The sequence below is a fragment of the Glycine max genome, chromosome 16 (genome assembly GCF_000004515.6).
Source record: "Glycine max cultivar Williams 82 chromosome 16, Glycine_max_v4.0, whole genome shotgun sequence".
In the NCBI taxonomy this organism is placed as follows: Eukaryota; Viridiplantae; Streptophyta; class Magnoliopsida; order Fabales; family Fabaceae; genus Glycine; species Glycine max.
Window position 1 is genome coordinate 27,332,346 of NC_038252.2, and position 19,538 is coordinate 27,351,883.

At 31.3% G+C, this 19,538-nt stretch overlaps 1 protein-coding gene and 1 pseudogene across 2 annotated transcripts; both read left to right on the top strand.

The window, feature by feature from the left end:
• Positions 1-4,337: 4,337 nt before the first annotated feature.
• On the top strand, positions 4,338-10,021 carry LOC100783577 (aspartyl protease family protein). 2 transcript variants are annotated; one of them, XM_041010180.1, is made up of 12 exons: positions 4,338-4,941; positions 5,561-5,708; positions 6,206-6,441; positions 6,526-6,750; positions 6,852-6,987; positions 7,082-7,155; positions 7,241-7,340; positions 7,449-7,506; positions 7,778-7,849; positions 7,933-8,553; positions 9,571-9,741; positions 9,828-10,021. In XM_041010180.1, the coding sequence occupies exons 1-10, from the start codon at positions 4,661-4,663 to the stop codon at positions 8,160-8,162; spliced, it is 1,560 nt and encodes a 519-aa protein (XP_040866114.1). In that variant the 5' UTR covers positions 4,338-4,660; the 3' UTR covers positions 8,163-8,553; positions 9,571-9,741; positions 9,828-10,021. The 2 variants fall into 2 exon arrangements, with proteins under 2 accessions (XP_040866114.1, NP_001358728.1); NM_001371799.1 differs by lacking the exons at positions 9,571-9,741; positions 9,828-10,021 and having other exon boundaries at positions 4,485-4,941; positions 7,933-8,343.
• Positions 9,574-18,532, top strand: LOC121173688 (uncharacterized; annotated as a pseudogene).
• The last annotated feature ends 1,006 nt before the right edge of the window (positions 18,533-19,538 follow it).

Here is a 19,538-nt window from a genome sequence, read left to right on the forward strand (position 1 = left end):
AATCTAACTTAGTTGTTAAACATAATACATCAATTATTATAAATTTTTTTGATATTATCTTTGATTTTCAGCAATAAAAAAACTAGTTACATTAAATGCATATTAAACACGTTTAAGTATCACTGCCCGGATGAGCAGTTTGGAAATCCTCAGATTACACTAAAACACAAAAAACATGCATTCTAGTAATTTACAAGACAATATGAATGGTTTCAATCAGTTTGATGTTGCAATTGACTTTGCCACATGGTCAAACACCAGTGCTATATTCACTCTGGTCCAACCAAGTGCATATCTCTTCCCACTTGAGCATTTTCTCAATTCAAATCCATTGTGACTCCACTCATAAATGTGCCACACGTAACTTTCTAAAACGTGAGGCTATTCTTTCAATGTAACTGATAGTCTACACTATAACCAATTCAACGAGGGGATAAATAGATTGAATAGCGAGTCACAAGTCATTTGCTCCTTTCACTTGTGACTTCCATTGTTCTTCATCACTTGGGAGAGAGAGGCAAAGATACAAGGAACATGCATCATCAAGCAATGAAAAACAACCTTGCCGATTTAGGCATGGAGAGGAAAAAGGTTGGATCACAACCCCTTTGCCCTAAGCCTAGAAAGCTTTCACCTTCCATACATGAATTCCTCAAGCCAATCAAGTGTACCAAACACAGGTTTGATTCATTCTAAAAGAACGTTAACAATACACTGTTTGACATGTTTTTTTCAACACATTATAATTATTTGAAATTTACACAAGTCTCATTGAATGAGAAATAATTATTGTTATTGAGATTCCTGTAAATTTCACCAAATATATGATCGAGATTATAAAAAGAATATTTTATAGATATCATATGCTAGTCTACATCATGAGAGAAAGAAAAACAAAAAGTAGTATGAATATAATACCACAAGAATAGAGAAAAAAAAAAGAAGAGAAATGAGAGATATTAAATAAGTGTTTATACTATTATGGTAGTCATGTATGATTGTTGTTTTAAAAACATATTATTAACATTTAAGTAATAATAATATCTTGTCATTTCTTTTCATCACATTATATTGTTTATTACATTTAATTTACACTTCTCTTTTTCCTAATGTAGATTGACAATCGAGTTTGCTTCGGTTATTTTTGTTAACATTTATATTCTTTCAATAGAATAACTTTTTTCCTTTGTTGACTTATTTCTGATTTGTTATTCTTTTGACCAGCCAGCCAAATATTAACGATGAAAGTGGAGTTCTCAATATGATCACCGAAAAGGTTTGGGTCTTCTTAAATAATAAAAATAACTAATTAGCCTGAAGAATTGGATTGAATAAATTGTGGATAATGGTTGGTGAATGTTATTGCAGAATGCAGAAGCAAGGGAATTCCAATGTAATGGGTGCTTGCCTTGTTGTTATTCTGGCTCTCCTCCACGTAGAACAGAGAACCCATTGGTTCATGATGTGGAGTTTCTTCATCAAGTGGAAGTTGCTTCACCGTTGGCACGAACCAAACTCTCAGATAAATTTGGTTTCACCTCTGCTTAATTCCCTTATGTGAATCAGAAAAGTGGAAAAAAAAGTAGCATATATTGTTGAAGGAAAGGGTTTACATAAGTTTTCTTAGTGTAGAAGTAACATTTAAGGAATTGTTGTAGAGGAGTATAATTAGTCTAAGGCACGTGTTCTTAATGCTTAATTATGTAAATACGTAACGTGAGCTTCGTAGACTCAAAATGAGTTCAAGTAAATAATTTTGTTGTGTAAAAATAGCAATATGACATTATGGTGAATTGGTTATATACTCTGGATTGTTTAGCATTAATAGATTGATAGATTTAGGTAGGTTAAATTATGAGTGTTGTTTGGATACTTAGTTGAGTTCAATTAAACTCATGTTGAACGTCAATTTCACACTCTCCTTATTTCTATACTTATGTATTAGATCAAATAGGTTTTCAAAAACACCCTTAATTATTATATTTTTAATGAGGCCTTTATATTTATAAAAACTTTTAAATGAATCTTACTAAATTAAAATTAATATTAATTAATATACATGCTGTGTAAAAAATAAAAAATGCCATGAGACAAGTTTTTAATACTTTACCACATTTTTGTCCCAATTATAACATAACAATAAATAATAGTAATAATAAGGATTTGTTATCAATTTAGTACTTAAACTTTTAAAATAATTATTTTTAGTTCCTGAACTTTTTTCATCTATTTTTAATTTTTTAACTTTTTTCATGTCTACTTTTAGTTTTTAAAAGTTTTCTTATTCTTATTTTTAATCCCTTAAAATGATTAAAGATAATGATGAAAAAAAATTAAAAAGCTAAAAGTAAGATAAAACACATAATAATAATAATAATAATAATAATAATAATAATAATAATAATAATAATAATAATAATAATAATAATAATAATAATAATAATATTTTCTATTTGAGTTTCTTGAGATAAATCTTTAACCCATTAAGTTAGAAAAGTATTTTAGGATGTAGATTAGTCATAAGTTGTATGTAAGGAGTTGAAAAAATAAAATAATATGATTATTATGATTTTCTCAAAATCCTAGACATGTTAAATTTTGAGATTTTGTTTAATCTCTTGTTCTTTTTATTTAAATCCGTGAAAAATATGGTGTCGACTATTTCCAACACGAAATTGATTGTGTTCTATTTGATTATAAGTAATTAATCTATTTAGTGACATTTTTAACTATTTTTAAGAGAAACAATTAAATTTTAAAATAAGTTTTTTTTGGTGATTATGATTTCTATGAGTACTTGAGGATGAAGTATAATATTTATTTTTCTTATTTGGAATTGATTCTTTGTGATCCTTAATGATTTCATGAGTATTTTAATATAGTTTGATAATGTATTATAAATGTGAAATTGGTTTATCATTGTAGATGTTGTGATTGATTTTCATTTGTTATAACGAAGAAATAATGTAATATATGAGTCAAATACTCATAATATTTTTATTTTTCCTTTGTTACAACGAAGAGATAATGTAACCTAATTTATTATTTGTCACAACGAAAAGATAATGTAATTTATGTGCACATAATAATAAATGAAAGTTCATGTAAATTGTATTACGTTTGATTATGATGTTAATTATATTTCCAATGAGTTTTCAATGGAGTAAATATTAGTTTTTGTGAAAGTAAGTTTATTTATTTTCACTTTTATTAAATGTCATTTTAATTCTTTTTGAATGAAAGACTCATGTTATGTTTGTCTTCTCCTTCTAGTCTACTTTGTATTTTATAGTCATCGTGACTTACCATTTTTTTCTAAATACACAAGTGGTTGAATAATCGCCTTATCTAGGAATTTTTTTTATTTTTTTGGTAGACATCTGTTGCATATGATGGAGAGTATATTTTGCTTAATCTTGTATGATGCAGTTATAGGGATAAGGATAAAAATAGAAAATGAGGAAATCCCTTTATTTTGAGTTGTAGATGATCTTTTCATAAAGATACGCTAATGATGTAATTACGATGTTTTGAGATACTTTGATGATTATTATGTAGGAATTATATTACTACTAGTTGGTGTGTTGAATATTATATCAAAGACTAATGTTATGATCTATGACCTTGATACCTGACTTGGATATTAATATATGGTTTTAACATAGATAAGTTTTAACATGTTATTTAATATATGGTTTGTTCTGTTTTTAGGGAAAACTATTTTTGGTAATCTCTTTAAATTAGTCATTTATTTGTGTTTAGTGTGAGATAATATTGTAACACTCCAATCAAATCACACCAGAATGAGAGAGAAAATTAATTGATATTACCTATACTAACAAGATGCATTTACTTTTCCATCACTTAAGTTTCTCAAAAAAATGTATGAGTGAAGATAAAGTACACTAAAAAGTCTCGTGTTGATTTATTAGGACAATCATTAATCCTGAAAGTAATCGAAATAGATTGTCGAGGTCTCAAAAAAATTATCTATTCAAGATTCTAATTATAAAGGATTTTTACCAATAAGAAATTAAATAAGTATCATTGTGTGAAATGTCGTAGTATGAGAATAATCGAAAAATCAACCATGAATATTATAACTATTATGTTGGTCAGATTAGGAAAATTATAATTTAGATGTTAATCACAGTCTAAATATGGGTAAGTGACATAAGGATAAATAAAAATTAAAAAACTAAAACAAACATAAAAACTGAAAGACCAAAAATATAAATTTTAACAAATTTAAGAAGTAAAAAATAATTTAGGCTAATAATAACTAATAACTAAATAAAAAAAAGGGCCAATGACAATGAAGTGAGTAAAGGTTGCACAAAACGGAACAGCACCCGCCATCGGAGTTCACAACCGTCACCAACGGTCAAAAAAGAAAGCGCGGTGGTGGGACCCACTCACATGGGGTCACTGACATTTTCATATTTTATAAAGCTCACTCACCAAACAAACATCATCACAGTGACCAAAACCACCACTGTTTCGATTCAAGATCTCAATCACATCACTCCAAGATCCTCTCTCTTTCTCTCTTCCAAACCCTAGGCTCCACCACTCCGTGATCCATGCTTCTTCCCCACTTCGATGCTGAGTTTCTTCTTGGGAGTGCCTTAGCGTAGAGAGGCAGAGCGAAACCAAGAAAATGCTCAGTTTCGTCTTCATCATTGCGTCCTTATTCCTCTCCCTCTGCCACGGCCACGTCTACACCTTCACGATGCACCACCGCCACTCGGAGCCTGTCAGGAAGTGGTCCCACTCCACCGCCTCCGGAATCCCCGCCCCGCCGGAGAAGGGCACCGTCGAGTACTACGCCGAACTCGCCGACCGCGACCGCCTCCTCCGCGGCCGCAAGCTCTCCCAAATCGACGACGGCCTCGCCTTCTCCGACGGAAACTCCACCTTCCGCATCAGCTCCCTCGGATTGTATATGCTCTATTCTTTTTCACTCATCTATTTTCATCCTTATTATTTAAGGTCCTGTTAACCAGTGCCCTTAAGGAACTAAAAGGATAAAATATTTATTGAGAAGATCCCAGGAGAAATGGTTAGCATTTGCCATTATTTAAAGGTTTCTTTCGAGAATTTAATTTAAATACACTGTGTTCATACCCTTATGACTTGTCTAACCATAAATGGTAAGAAGATTGGATTTTGTAATAAGTATTTTAAAAGTCATGCATTGAATATTTTTTTAATTAGTTGATAACGTCAAAATCTTTATATGAAAAATTGAAAATTAAATTCTTCTTTGAGATATAAAATCGATAATTTCTTTAAAATAATTTAGTGAATGGATAATGGCTCAAGGTTCGTATTTTAAAGGAGAGCGGTCGTGTTTAGAAAAGAAGAAATTATTTAGATATAATTGATGTGTAAATTTAACCTTGGTAAAAAAAATGTTTAAACTTAACCATTCTTTGTTAATGGATTTGGTAAATTTACGAATTTTGTTAGTAATATTTTTCTTCTTCTTTGAAATTGGTTCCTGGTTTTCTTTAACTTTTTATTTTTTCTCTTGTTTTTCTTCTGGAGATTCATGCAGTTTGCATTATACGACAGTTCAAATAGGGACACCGGGAGTGAAGTTCATGGTGGCGCTTGATACGGGAAGTGACCTGTTCTGGGTACCCTGTGATTGCACAAGATGTGCTGCTACTGATAGCTCGGCTTTTGCTTCAGCCTTCGCTTCAGTATGCACTCTTTTGCTTCTATTATTAGGGCCATGTTTGGATAAGTTTCTTCTATGAGCTGAAATTCGTGTATGCATTAATTTAAATTAGCTTTTTGAAAAGTTAAAGGAGAGTATCTATATATTAGCTTATGCATAAGCTAATTTTAGCTTTTGGGAAAAGTTTTTCATTTTTCTTATTTTCTTTTCTAATTAGTACTCATGGAAAAATTTATCCAAATAGTGCCTAGATAAATTTTATGTAGGCCATATTCAATAATAACCTAGGCCACACACTATATAATGGGGTACTAATGTAATCCACTCTAATATTAAAGAATGTGTTTACAACATTTCTCTTTGGTTTTTTCCTTTCTATAATTCCTTTTGAGAGAAAAAATATTCTTAAGAGTGAATTTTCTATGATATGTTGAAGATGATTCTTACGTTCCTAGATATGTATGTCTTGTGTTTTGCTGCCCCTGCTTTGTTTTTGAATAAAAATCATTGTTATGGCAGGATTTCGACCTTAATGTATACAATCCCAATGGATCTTCAACAAGCAAGAAAGTTACTTGTAACAACAGTCTGTGCATGCACCGCAGTCAATGCCTAGGGACGTTGAGTAACTGCCCCTACATGGTCTCTTATGTCTCTGCTGAAACATCTACATCGGGAATACTAGTAGAAGATGTTCTGCACTTAACACAAGAAGATAATCACCATGACCTTGTTGAGGCAAATGTCATATTTGGGTTAGTTTCCTTGTTAAATTACCAAAACTAATCAATATTACACTTATGCGAGTAATTTTAGTAGTAATAGTACATGTGTTGCAGATGTGGACAAATTCAGAGTGGATCATTCTTAGATGTTGCTGCTCCCAACGGTTTGTTTGGGCTAGGTATGGAGAAAATATCAGTTCCTAGCATGTTATCAAGGGAAGGATTTACTGCAGATTCATTCTCCATGTGTTTTGGACGTGATGGCATTGGAAGGATAAGTTTTGGGGACAAGGGAAGTTTTGATCAAGATGAGACTCCATTTAATCTGAACCCATCACAGTAAGTGGTAATTCCCTGTTACTTGCCTCTGATTATCTGAATTTAAAGTAATATTAATACTTACAAAAATAACTTCTCTTATGTTTGGATACATTTCACAGCCCTACCTATAATATCACAGTCACTCAAGTCCGTGTAGGAACAACTCTAATTGATGTGGAATTCACAGCACTTTTTGATTCTGGGACCTCTTTTACATATTTGGTTGATCCAACCTATACGAGGCTTACTGAGAGTGTAAGTACTAAAAGTACTATAATGGGAAAAAATCAGCTTACATTTAGCTAGATGTTATTAGTAGACAAAACTTACCAAAGCTTTTATATTGCAGTTTCATTCCCAAGTACAAGACAGGCGGCATAGATCAGATTCAAGAATCCCTTTTGAATATTGTTATGATATGAGGTCATAAAACTATTGGAGTATTATTTAATATAAGTCATTTTAGCATTTTCTTTCAAAGCTAAGCATTCTTTCTTTTGATGGACAGTCCTGATGCAAATACTAGCCTCATTCCTAGTGTGAGTTTAACTATGGGAGGTGGAAGCCATTTTGCTGTTTATGATCCAATAATTATTATCTCAACTCAGGTGGTAGCTCCAGCTGGATTTCTCTTCAATATATGTATCCAACAATTGTGTTAGCCTTGAGAGTACACGTATAACTGATAACATGTTCCTTCCCTTATCATTTTACAGAGCGAACTTGTATATTGTCTAGCAGTCGTCAAAACTGCTGAGCTAAACATAATTGGACGTAAGTCTCTTATACTTTCTTAATAGTTCACAGTTGGATGTGCTTTATGAACCAGAAGTGAATTAGGTTCAACTGGGGACAAGCTTAAGAAAAAAGATTGAGATTAAGCCAAACCAAAAATAAGAGTGTGTTTTGTTGACAACTTGGTGTCTTTTATCAGTGCAGCATTGCTTTCTTTTTTCCTCTGCTGTATTGTATGCTCATTCTCATGCTCGTTATCCTAAATGATTATGATGATTATTTATGCCTCAACTTCTGACTTTGATTGCAGAAAACTTCATGACTGGTTACCGTGTTGTATTTGACCGAGAAAAGCTCGTGTTGGGATGGAAGAAATTTGATTGTCAGTGTTTTTTTTCTTCTCATGGTTACTGTGCTCTTGTATTTATTGTTTTATATACGTACTGAAATTTCGTACTTAAACAGGTTACGACATTGAGGATCATAACGATGCCATTCCAACAAGACCACACTCACATGCAGATGTGCCTCCTGCTGTCGCTGCAGGGCTTGGTAATTACCCTGCCACTGATCCAACCAGAAAATCCAAATACAACTCTCAGAGGTCAATTGCATCACCATCTTCACATTATAGCCATACTTCACTTCCAACTTTCCTCGGATTTCTTGTATTGTGTTTTGTTTATATTCTATAATCATTCATTTGTACGGGCCAGTGGTAGTTTATGGTAAACTTTAGCTCATTCTTGATCTACATGTTGATATAAGGATATGTTGATATAGTGTTGAAGAATAGATGTATGAATTTTACTCTCATAAATCATGATAATATAACACTGTAAATGCCATTTGCATTGTATGTTTCCCTTCCCACAATTATTATTTTGTTACATATCCAAGGAGGAGGATACATATTTTCATGTTATAATTCTCCCAAGTTTAACTTGCGATGCAGAAGGAGGCATAGTTATAAATTTAATTTATATATTGGAACATTTTGAGGTTTTATTTCAACGTCAATCCAGGCAAGTGCAAGTTACAGAAGAAAAAAGAAAAAAGAAAAAAAGTTGACAATTTCAATGACGGGTAAAGCAGGTTTCATTTCGGAGTAACTATCCACACACATCTTCTAAATCTTCTAACACCTTAAACACCTTTTATTTCTCTTTATCTCTCATTTCCTATCTCATCATAAATCATATTATATCTACATTTGTTTTTTTCTTTTTCTTTTCTCTTCCTAAGTGTCTCATAGCATAATAGGATATTTTTCTTTATTTCGACATCAATCCACGAGGCCATGCTTTTGTACTACAACATGGGATGGAACACCTAATCCTCATTAATTTCATTCTATCGAACCATTGAACTGTATCTATCAATGTTTTTAAACTAACGGAAAGTATTATTTCATGATTCACTAGTTCAATTGTGATTCAACTATGGTTGAAATACATATTAAATGTGTTTGTTTGATTTAAAGGGAAGAAAAAGGAATAAAAGTAAAATGGATAACGTCAATGATCCTTGAATAGATTCTATAATACTATTGGAGGATCCAAAAATTGTTCCATTTGAAAAAAGAAAGACAGGTGTCAACATTTGGTGAATTTTGAGGGAAAAAAAAAGGAATGAAACTATTTTGCTTCTTTAGGAAGTAACTACACAATTACAAATGAACCACATCCAACAACACGTTTTTAAAACAATTATTCTTTTAAGGAACAAGGTTTCACTCTACAATAGAGTAAGCCTCCAGGTTGCATAATTACATAAAATGCACAAAAAAATGAACTAAGGAATTGATTAAGCTTGGTCACCTGCCAACACACAAGTGACCATAGCACATAATAGGTTGTGTGCAGATGATACTCTGTGTAGCAGAAAAATATCATAGAAAATGACAATTTTTGGGAGGATGACACAAAATCTTTGTATGATGTAGGTCAATATAGCTGAAACTTTTTCTGCAACCTTTATATGTTTCATTGAAGAAGGAAATGTTGAATACTTCAAATTTCCTCATCTTTTAATTTGAATTTGAAATTTTGTCTTCCCACCAAAGTCTAAGCCTATCCCTTACTTTGTTGTTTTTTATTTTAGAAAATGGTTGACCAATACAACTCAGTGGTTGAGATCAATGTTGAGAAAGAGAGTTGGAAAATCATGGTTAAGGTTGTTCGTTTGTGGATGATATATTATGTTTCAACTAACAAACAAACACCTAATAGCAAAATATTGTTATCCACGGAGATGGTGCTGGTGGACTCAAAGGTTTGTTGATTTAAAAAATTTACAATTTATTTCGTTTGTGATATTTTATAATATTGTAAAATTTTTACTCACTGTTTTGAATGTAGGAAGGTAGAGTCCATGGATCTGTAAAGTGGACTCTCATTTATAAGTTTGACAAAACCTTACAAGAAGAGAAAGTGCTCTATTCAATTTTTTGGTGTTGCTGACAATGGAGGTATTTTACTCTTTGTATTTAGAATTCTATGGTATTTTACTCTTTCAAATAAGTAATATGTATTTGTTGTTTATCATATTTTTTTAAAAACAGGTTTAGCATAGAGTGTACTTTGTTTGGTCCATTTGTGGATGAACTTGATGCATTTCTTGCATCTGGAGTAGTTGAAAATGTTGTTGTAATAGTTCATCTGGAGTGTATTTGTTGTTTTGACTATATTTTTAGGTATTGTATCAAGGTTCATGTTATTGATTTGATAAGAGGTACTTAATATATGTTACATTGTTGTTTCATTTCAAATGTTCATCATTGTAATTTTCTATTGTAGAGAGGTCTTGCTGGAACTCTTCCAAGGGAAATCACTAATTTGGTTAATAGGTCTTTCCTTTTAAAAGTTGATGTTAAAAGTGGATGTTGCTCACCGTTTGAGAAAACTTTGAGTAAAAAAAAATTGTACGAATTTATCCATTATCAAGTTGTTCAAAGAAGGTTTGGTTGATGACACATCTTTGATTCAAGCTTAGGTATTTTATGACCAATCTAAATTCTATTAGATACTTATATTCATAGCATGTGTTTTCAAGGAAGCATGTGTTACCTTAATTTGGATTATATACTGACTTGATTGGTTATGTCCTGTTTGTTTACCAGATTTGATGCCCAATTTTCCTGATGTTGTTGAAAATGATTTGCATTGTGGTGAAAGAGAAGCAATTAATTTATCAAAGGATTCTGAAGAGTTAATCCCTACCAAACACAATTTCTATTGCGAATCAACTATGGGAGAATTAACTCTAAATGAAAGTGAGTCTGCAACCCAAAATAAAGAAAATGATGTTTTGTTCAATAATTCTGGAGATTTGACTCCCGTTGGAATTGTATTTGGAACTCAAATGCAATCACAGCCTTAAAACATGAAATGTGCATATAAGCAATTGGAAGGTGGGTGTTTTGAAAATGTTAAAACTAATGAAAATTTTAGAGTGAAAGGAAAGACAGATGGTGTTAGTATGAATGTTGAACCGATACAGAGTCAATCTTCATAAATGCATTTGCCTCTAAAATATTTGAAGAAAAGGATCAAGGTTGAGAAAATTTGATTTCAAATTAGTAGACTATACCTACTGCAAAAGTGGAGTTATGTAGGGATGACGGTTTTGTTTTATTTTATGTGTTTGTCTTTTTGTTTTTATAACAAATTGCAGACAATATTTGATGATGGTTGAGACTAACGTACTCTGTTAATGTCAAGTTAGATTTTAATTTATGTTACTTTAAGTAATGTGATTCAAGAGTTAATGTTGTATGTTTACCAATGTATTTGTTTTTCAACCCCAATTCATAATGGGTGGCAACTTTAGTGAAGAATTTTGAATCCAGTTCTTTATTATCTAATATACATCATTTTTTAAAAATCATGTTTAGCAACTGAAGTTATTCAAATTGCAATGTTAAACTGATTATGGGTTAAATTAATGCTAAAAATTCAAGTGGGATATAATACGAGTCTTAATAACAACAACAATGTTAATAACACAATATTCAAATGGATTATGACTATTGGAAAAGTATGGATATACATTTCAAAAAGTAAATTGAAAACACAACAGTCTGATGTAAAGAGCATGTTGGTGGATTTTCAACTTCATTAGTTGGTAAAAAAATTTGTAATGTCAACGTAAAAATCTTTTGAGGATACAGTTCATCCAAGATACTATCATAGGAATTATGTCAGTAACAATGTTTAACAATGTTTGTTGTCACAAGTTTTGAAAACATTCAAAATAATGAGGTTAACACTAATATTAGACTTCAGTAAATATTAGTATTCTATGAAGATTTGGACAGTGGTTGTAGCACAGGAATAAATAGTAAAATGACTTATAATGACTCCTTCATTGCTTGAATAAAAAATGAAATACATATGAAATGACAATATATTGATATTAGGAAAAGGGTGAGTATAATTGGATTCAATTTTAAAGATTGATGTATACGAACAAAGTTTAAAGCAAAACACAACAATCTGAGCTACTAAATAAACAACTCAGTGAAAGGGTAGTTCACTCTGCATACAACCATAGTATATTTGACTTAACATACTAATAAGGTATGAACATTATAAAAGTCACAATAGTTGTTATTTTAAGCCTTCCAAAAAGTAGGTTCATTGTCAATACAGACACACATAATGACACACAAACACATCAAGGAACACATAATGTTAATTGATAACACATTAGGTTTTACAAAACACACGAATACTATAGTAGCTAAAAATACACCCTCAGACCCTATTACCCAATAATAAAGATGAGTAATCCCACTCCATGGAGATGGAGTTAACTTTAGCTCAAAAAGCAAAAATGAGAAGAAAGATACTATTGTGGAACAAAGAAAATAATAATCATATCAGCAGTTTAAGTAGATTTATTAGTATAGTAGATTCATTAGTCTTAGTGTATTTTGCAATTGTTTTCATGATATCAGATTTCTAATCCGATTTTGCAATCATTTTCTTAAAACAATCCATCAAGAGTCAAACATGTACACCAAGTACACAACAGAAGTTGCAGTAGACCACCATTATCTACATTGTTTGAGGTAACCTTTTTATTTGTTTTTGTAGTGTCAACTAAAAATTTCTTGAGGATGCAACTCAACCAAAATACTGTCATAGGATTTTTGTCAATAACAATATTTAACAATGTTTGTTGTAATAGGTTTTGAAAACATCCAAAATAATGTGGTTAACACTAACCTCAGACTTAAGAAAAGATTGATATTCTATGAAGATTTGGACAGTGGTTGTAGCACCACAGGTTCCACATAAGATTCCAGTTAGTAAACTATCCTATTATTGAGCCATTTTACTCCTCTGCCTTATTTAAAATATAATTCATATGTTTAATTATGTCACTCTATGTTATATTAATGCAAATTATTCTCCTCAATCTTCAAACTTGAACACTTCTGTGCATAGAATTAAGCATTGCAAATATATTGAACAATTTGTTGATGTACTACAATCTATTAGAAGAACCACATTGAATTTCAATAGTGCAGAATATGAAAAATAACCTCAACATTTAGGTTAAATTTAGTACTCAATTGTTAAATTATGTTTCTAATGTATTAGTAGCTGACTTATTATGTTTAAGCACATAATTTTTTAATGAAGTTAATATAGAAGCAGAATTTGTATGTATTCTGTATAAAGAAGCTGAAATTCAAGGTAATATGTAAAATTTATAATGAAAAAAATATCACCAATGCATCTGTTAGAACCATACCTAGCATATAAAATTATTTCTTATTTTCAAAATGTGTGAAATATGGAACACCATCAACACAATATGGATTTTGTATAGTTGAATTGTGGTTTCAAGAGAGAGCTAACAAATCAACAACAAGCAACGTATCGCAAGGTTATCAAACTTGAGAGTTTACGTAGACTCGTGAGAGTTCCATAGACTTAACTCGTAGACTCATAAGAGTCCACTTCATATAAAAATAATAACAAAATATCTATAAATAACATACTAATTAAACATTTCAACAATAAAATAAAGCAAAATAGTAAATCATAAATTTCACAATACTTAAATAACCAAGTCTAGTAATGCATCATTACTAGATAATAACTTGCAGATATTATAGTAGTGGTAGATCATTCTCATCGCGGATTTGATGTTATTAGAGAACAAGGGTTTGATGTTATTAAAGGTGATACTTTTTGTATTTGAGAATAGCACACTAAATGAAGGTATGCTGAACACTAAACAGACAAAAAATAACCCAAATGACTTATATTTTTGTCTAATTTTTTTAACTTATTGACTTGTTGACTTGGTGGTAAACTCGAGAGTTTATCGAGTTTACTTAGAGTTTATAGAGTCTATCTAGAGTCTATTAAAAGAAGAGTTTGCTCAAGAGTCAACTCAAAGAGAGTAAGTAGACTCGTAAATTCGTAAGAGTTAACAAGTTAACTCGAGAGTTTGATAACTACGAACATATGTTTCTCATTATGTTGTCAAAAAGGAAAAGTTCAACTACCATTTTTACAGAAGCCTCCAAAGTTGTTATACTCATTGGTACATGATTCTGATGCAAGGAGTTCATTTCAAGGAAAATATAAGAGCATATAATAATATGTTCTCTCTCTTTTACTTCAATTGGAGGAAAATTTCACTCTTCAATCAATGATGGAGTTGGTCCTCCGTAATTTATACTTAGCGGTCAAAATTATCACCCTATTGGGAGTTTATTGCCTGAAGAGGGTTGTAAACCCAAATTTGCACAACTATATATATATACATGATACTCAAAAGGAGCTACAAAACAAAGTATCTCACTTTGGGTATGTACGTTGTATCTAAGTTGTTTTCACTTTTAAATTTGTCTTACTCATTGCATATTTTAATTGTTCTTATTACTAATTGAGATATGCTGGTTGCAAATCTAAATTTTCCTTATATGTTTGCAGGGGTGAAAAAGGTTATGAAGTTTTTGATAAAACATTAGTTGAGGATCTAACTAAAACAGATGATCAATTTAACTGTCTTGCTAAACATTTTAGGAAGGTTAGAGATTTTGTTGAAGGTAATGCAAGAAAAAGATTTTGTTTGAGGTTGTACCGAGATCGAAGAAAGGATCCAAGTGTTTATAATATCCCTGATACTGATGAGGTTGTTGCTTTGATAGTAAGGGACTTAGACAGTATGAACTTTGGGAGAGACATTGTTCTCAAAAGCATTTTTGGTTAACTACAACGACTACATAAGACACATACTTTTTTCATTTCATTACAATATCCACTATTGTTTCCTTATGGCGAAGATGGTTTTCAAAAGGATATTCCAATAAGTCAGTTGACAAATGATAGTGAAAACCGCAGGAGAGTGCGTGTAACTTTGAGGGAGTGGATTGTATTTAGAATTCAAGATAGAAGTGCAGAATCCAGTGCTATATTGAATGCATGAAAACTATTTCAGCAATTCTTGTTTGATTTTTATTCTATGGTTGAGTCCTAATGTTTAATATGAATACGATTCAATTAAAAGACAATCAGATCTGATGTTTTAAATGGATTGCAAGAAACAGTCTCAAGAGGAGAAACAAATCCTTCTTCTATTGTCAAACATGTTATCTTACTATCATCCTTTACTAGTGGAATGAGATACATGTTTCATAATTGTCAAGATGCAATGACAATTTGTAAGAAGTTTGCATATCCAGATTTGTTCATAACAATTACATGCAACACAAGCTGGAGTGAGATACGTGATGTTGTGCATCAAAAAGGTCTCATGTCATTCGATAGACCTGATATTGTTTGTAGGGTGTTTAAGATGATGGTAGATGAGTTGATGTCAGATTTGAAGAAAAAAACATATTTGGAAAATTTAATGCAGGTGATTATTCAGCAGCAATTTTGGTAATTGAATGTGTTTATCATTGCAAATTCCATATTTTGCTTATTATTACTAAGAATTTAACTTCATTATATTCATGCATGTACACTGTTGAGTTTCAGAAAAGAGGACTTCCACATGCACATGTATTACTATGGTTGGATGGTGAAAACCTGCTTCATAATGGAAGCGATATTGATAAAATCATATCAGCCAAGCTGCCTAATCTTGATTTGTATCCCAAATTATCCAAAGTAGTTGCAACTTACATGATGCATGGGCCATGTGGATTAGCTAACTTGAAGTCTCCTTGCATGAAATAAAGGAAATATTCTAAATACTTTCCTAAGAAATTTGAAAACTCCACCACCATTGATGATGATGGATATCCATGCTATCGATGTCGAGACATGATGTCTGTGCAAAAAAATGGTGTAACTTTGGGTAATATGAATGTTATTCCTTATAGTCCAATGTTACTTATGAAGTATGAAGTTCATATCAATACAAAATATTAAAATAAATGAAACTCAATCAAGTACCTATTTAAATATGTTACCAAGGGACCAGATTGGGCTACATTGAGATAACAAATTCAAAAGATTATACTAAAAACTATACCATGGTTGATGAGATCAAGAGGTACTATGATTGCAAATATCTATCACCATGTGAAGTTGTTTGGAGAATTTTTGCATATGATATTCATGAGAGGTGGCTAGTAGTGCAATGATTAAATTTTCATCTTCCCAATGAACAATTGATGTTTTTCAATGTTGATGACCAAATAAATAATGTTGTTGATGCTAATACAGAAGTTAAAACCATGTTTTTAGCTTGGTTTGAGGTCAATAAAAAATATGTTGAGGGTAAATATCCGACTTATGCAGAGTTTCCTACCAGATTTGTATGGTTGAATCAACAAAAGATGTGGTAGCCAAGGAAAAAATGTTATTCTATTGGGAGACTTTCTTATATTCCTGTTGGTGTAGGTGAGTTATATTACATGAGAATACTTCTCCCGATGCAGCGGGGTTGTATTAATTATGACAGTATCAAAACTGTTAATGGAAAAATCTATGGTAATTTTCAAGATGCATGTTATGCTTTGAGGTTACTAATGGATGATAGAGAGTATATTGATGCAATTAAAGAAGCCAATGAGATAGGTTCTAGAAACCAATTGAGGAAATTTTTTGTTACATTGTTATTCACGAATACAATGACAAAACCATATGTGATATGGACTGCCACTTGGAAATTGTCAGCAAATGGAATTGTCTACCAAAAGAGAAGACAACTAAATATTCCAAGTAAATTTCATGTCACTTTTAGTTTTACATATCTACATCTATAAACTACTTATGTGGGGTTTTAATGTAGACTTTATTTTAAGGTTTACAAATTAAGTGTTTTTGCAAAAGAATATTAAAATGTGTCCTTCTGCATTATATCTTATATATTACAAAATTCTTATGTTTGCAACACATACTATTTGTAAAGCATTTTTATTTGTTGTAGGTCTTCACATTGAAGATCGTGAGTTGAAGGAGCTTTGTCTTATAGAAATTGAGAAGCTACTCAATCCGAATGAAAGATCTTTAAAAGATTATACTTCTCTACCATGTTTAGATAATTTTAACTTTAATTTCTATTAAAACAAATTCATTGTAGAACAACTCAATTATGACATAAATGAGTTAACTGAACTCCATGCTACTCTATTGAAGTTGTTGACAGAAGAGCAGCTAGATGTCTACCATCATATCATTGAAGTTGTGTTTTCAAATCATTGCCAGTTTTTCTTCCTTTATGGCTATGGTGGAACTGGGAAGACTTTCCTTTGGAATACATTGTCAACTGCTATTAGAGCATAAAAGAAGATTGTATTGAATGTTGCATCTAGTGGTATTGTTAGTTTGCTTTTCCTTGGTGGAAGGACGACTCATTCCACTTTTTCAATTCCATTGTTAATGATTGAGGAATCAACATGTAGTCTAGCTCAAGGTAGTCTTTGTGCAAAGCTTCTTATTGAAACTAAATTAATTATTTTGGGATGAAGCACCAATGATGAATAGGTATTGTTTTGAGGCTTTGGATTGCACTTTGTGGGATTTGATGCATTGTAAGTGTGAAGAAACAAATACAAACTGTTTGGTGGATAAGTTATTATTTTAGGAGGTGATTTTGGACAAATTCTACCTGTTGTTAGAAAGGGATCAAAACAAGATATCCTTAATGCAACAATTAACTCATCAGAATTATGGAATCATTGCAAAGTGTTGAAATTCACAAAAAACATGAGATTGACCACTGCCAAGACAAATCACATAGCTAATGAAATCAAGAATTTGGTAATTGGATTCTTTAAATTGGTAATGGTGACATGGACTCAGATGACAAAGGTGAAGGTGACATTGAAATACCAACTAATCTTTTGGTTTTAGACAATGATAAACCACTGCTTTCATTGGTTGATGTTGTGTATTCAAACATATTGGAAAATTTGAATGTTTCAAATTTCTTTGAAGATAGAGCAATCCTTGCTCCAACATTAAAAACTTCTGAAGAAGTAAATGAATTTATGTTGTCTTTAATTCCAGGGGATGAAGAATAGTATTTAAGTTTAGACTATCCTTACCATTCTGATGAAGATTATGAAATACAAGGTGATTGGTTTACACCAGAATTTATGAATGAGATCAAGTGTTGAGGAATTCCAAATCATAAGTTACGAGTGAAAGTTGGAGTTCCTATGATGTTGTTAAGAAACTTGGATTAGGCAAATGGGTTATGTAATGGCACACGACTACAAGTCAAACATTTAGGCCAAAATGTCATCACAACTACAGTACCAACTAGCAAAAATTTTGGTGATACAATTTTTATTACAAGAATGAATTTGGTACCCTTTGATGTTGGCTTTCCATTCAAATTCCAACGTCGACAATTCCCTCTATCTTTGTGTTTTGTAGTGACTATCAACAAAAGTCAATGACAATCATTATCTAAGGTTGGATTGTATCTTCCAAGGCCAGTATTCACTCATGCTCAACTATATGTGGCAGTATCTAGAGTGAAATCTAAGGATAGGTTAAAGATGTTGATTTTGGATGAAGAGAGAAAAGTTTGTACCTCAACCAAAAATGTTGTATACAAAGAAGTTTTTGAAAACCTATAGTGAATACAAAGCAACGAAAATTTTAGTAAAAATCATTTTAGTATGTTGTTAGCAGTATAATTTGTACCATTCTCTATGAGAACCTGATGACAAAATGTTGGCAATTATACATATTTTCTATTCAAATACAAAACTATTGGTATACACAACCATCTACATGATAATACACACATACATAGTGAAAAAATACTAACTGATTAGCAGTATGAAATCCTATACAATTAATAATATTGCACATGTCCTAATAAAGGTATTATGCCCCTAATTTGCATGATAGAAAGTTCCAAACAACCTATTTTTTGTATTTTGAACAATTACATGCTAACATCCTCTATTTCGAGAGAGACCTTTAGTAATTTGGCTTGACTCAAGTCTGTAGTAACAATAATAGGTTGATTCTACAACCAAAAGAAAATAAGTTTTTTTGAAAACCTATAGTCAATACATATAATAGGTTATACATTTAATATTGTATTTTTTACTGTGATTTTTAGACTTTTTAATATTATTTTGTATCAGACTTACAAAATATAGTTTGAATACATTTAAATATTATGTTGTTAGATTTTGGATTTACTATATAAAAGTTCTGATTAATTTATCTATTATCCATAATCAACAAAAAATATAACTAAAATAATTTGACTAAGTTAATTTAGAAGATACAAAAAAAAAAATCACATGCTGACCCTTTAAAACGAGAACTGAATATGGATGGTTTTTATACAATCTGTTTTATATTCTCAGACTCGCGCACGTACAGGACCACGAAGGAGTAGCAGTGGACCACGAAGCAATCGGAAGGGGACCATGACATCACCCACAAGTTCGTTATGCATCCATTGAAGCACATTGATGATATACTCAAACGGGCACCGTAAGCAACATTTTCAACCATTTATTTCATAGATGAGGTCTTTTTTCTCATGAACCCATTTTTGTTTCATCATTATACGATTAGTAATTTTAAGGCTCATTCATGTAATGTTTCATTATCATACTACTC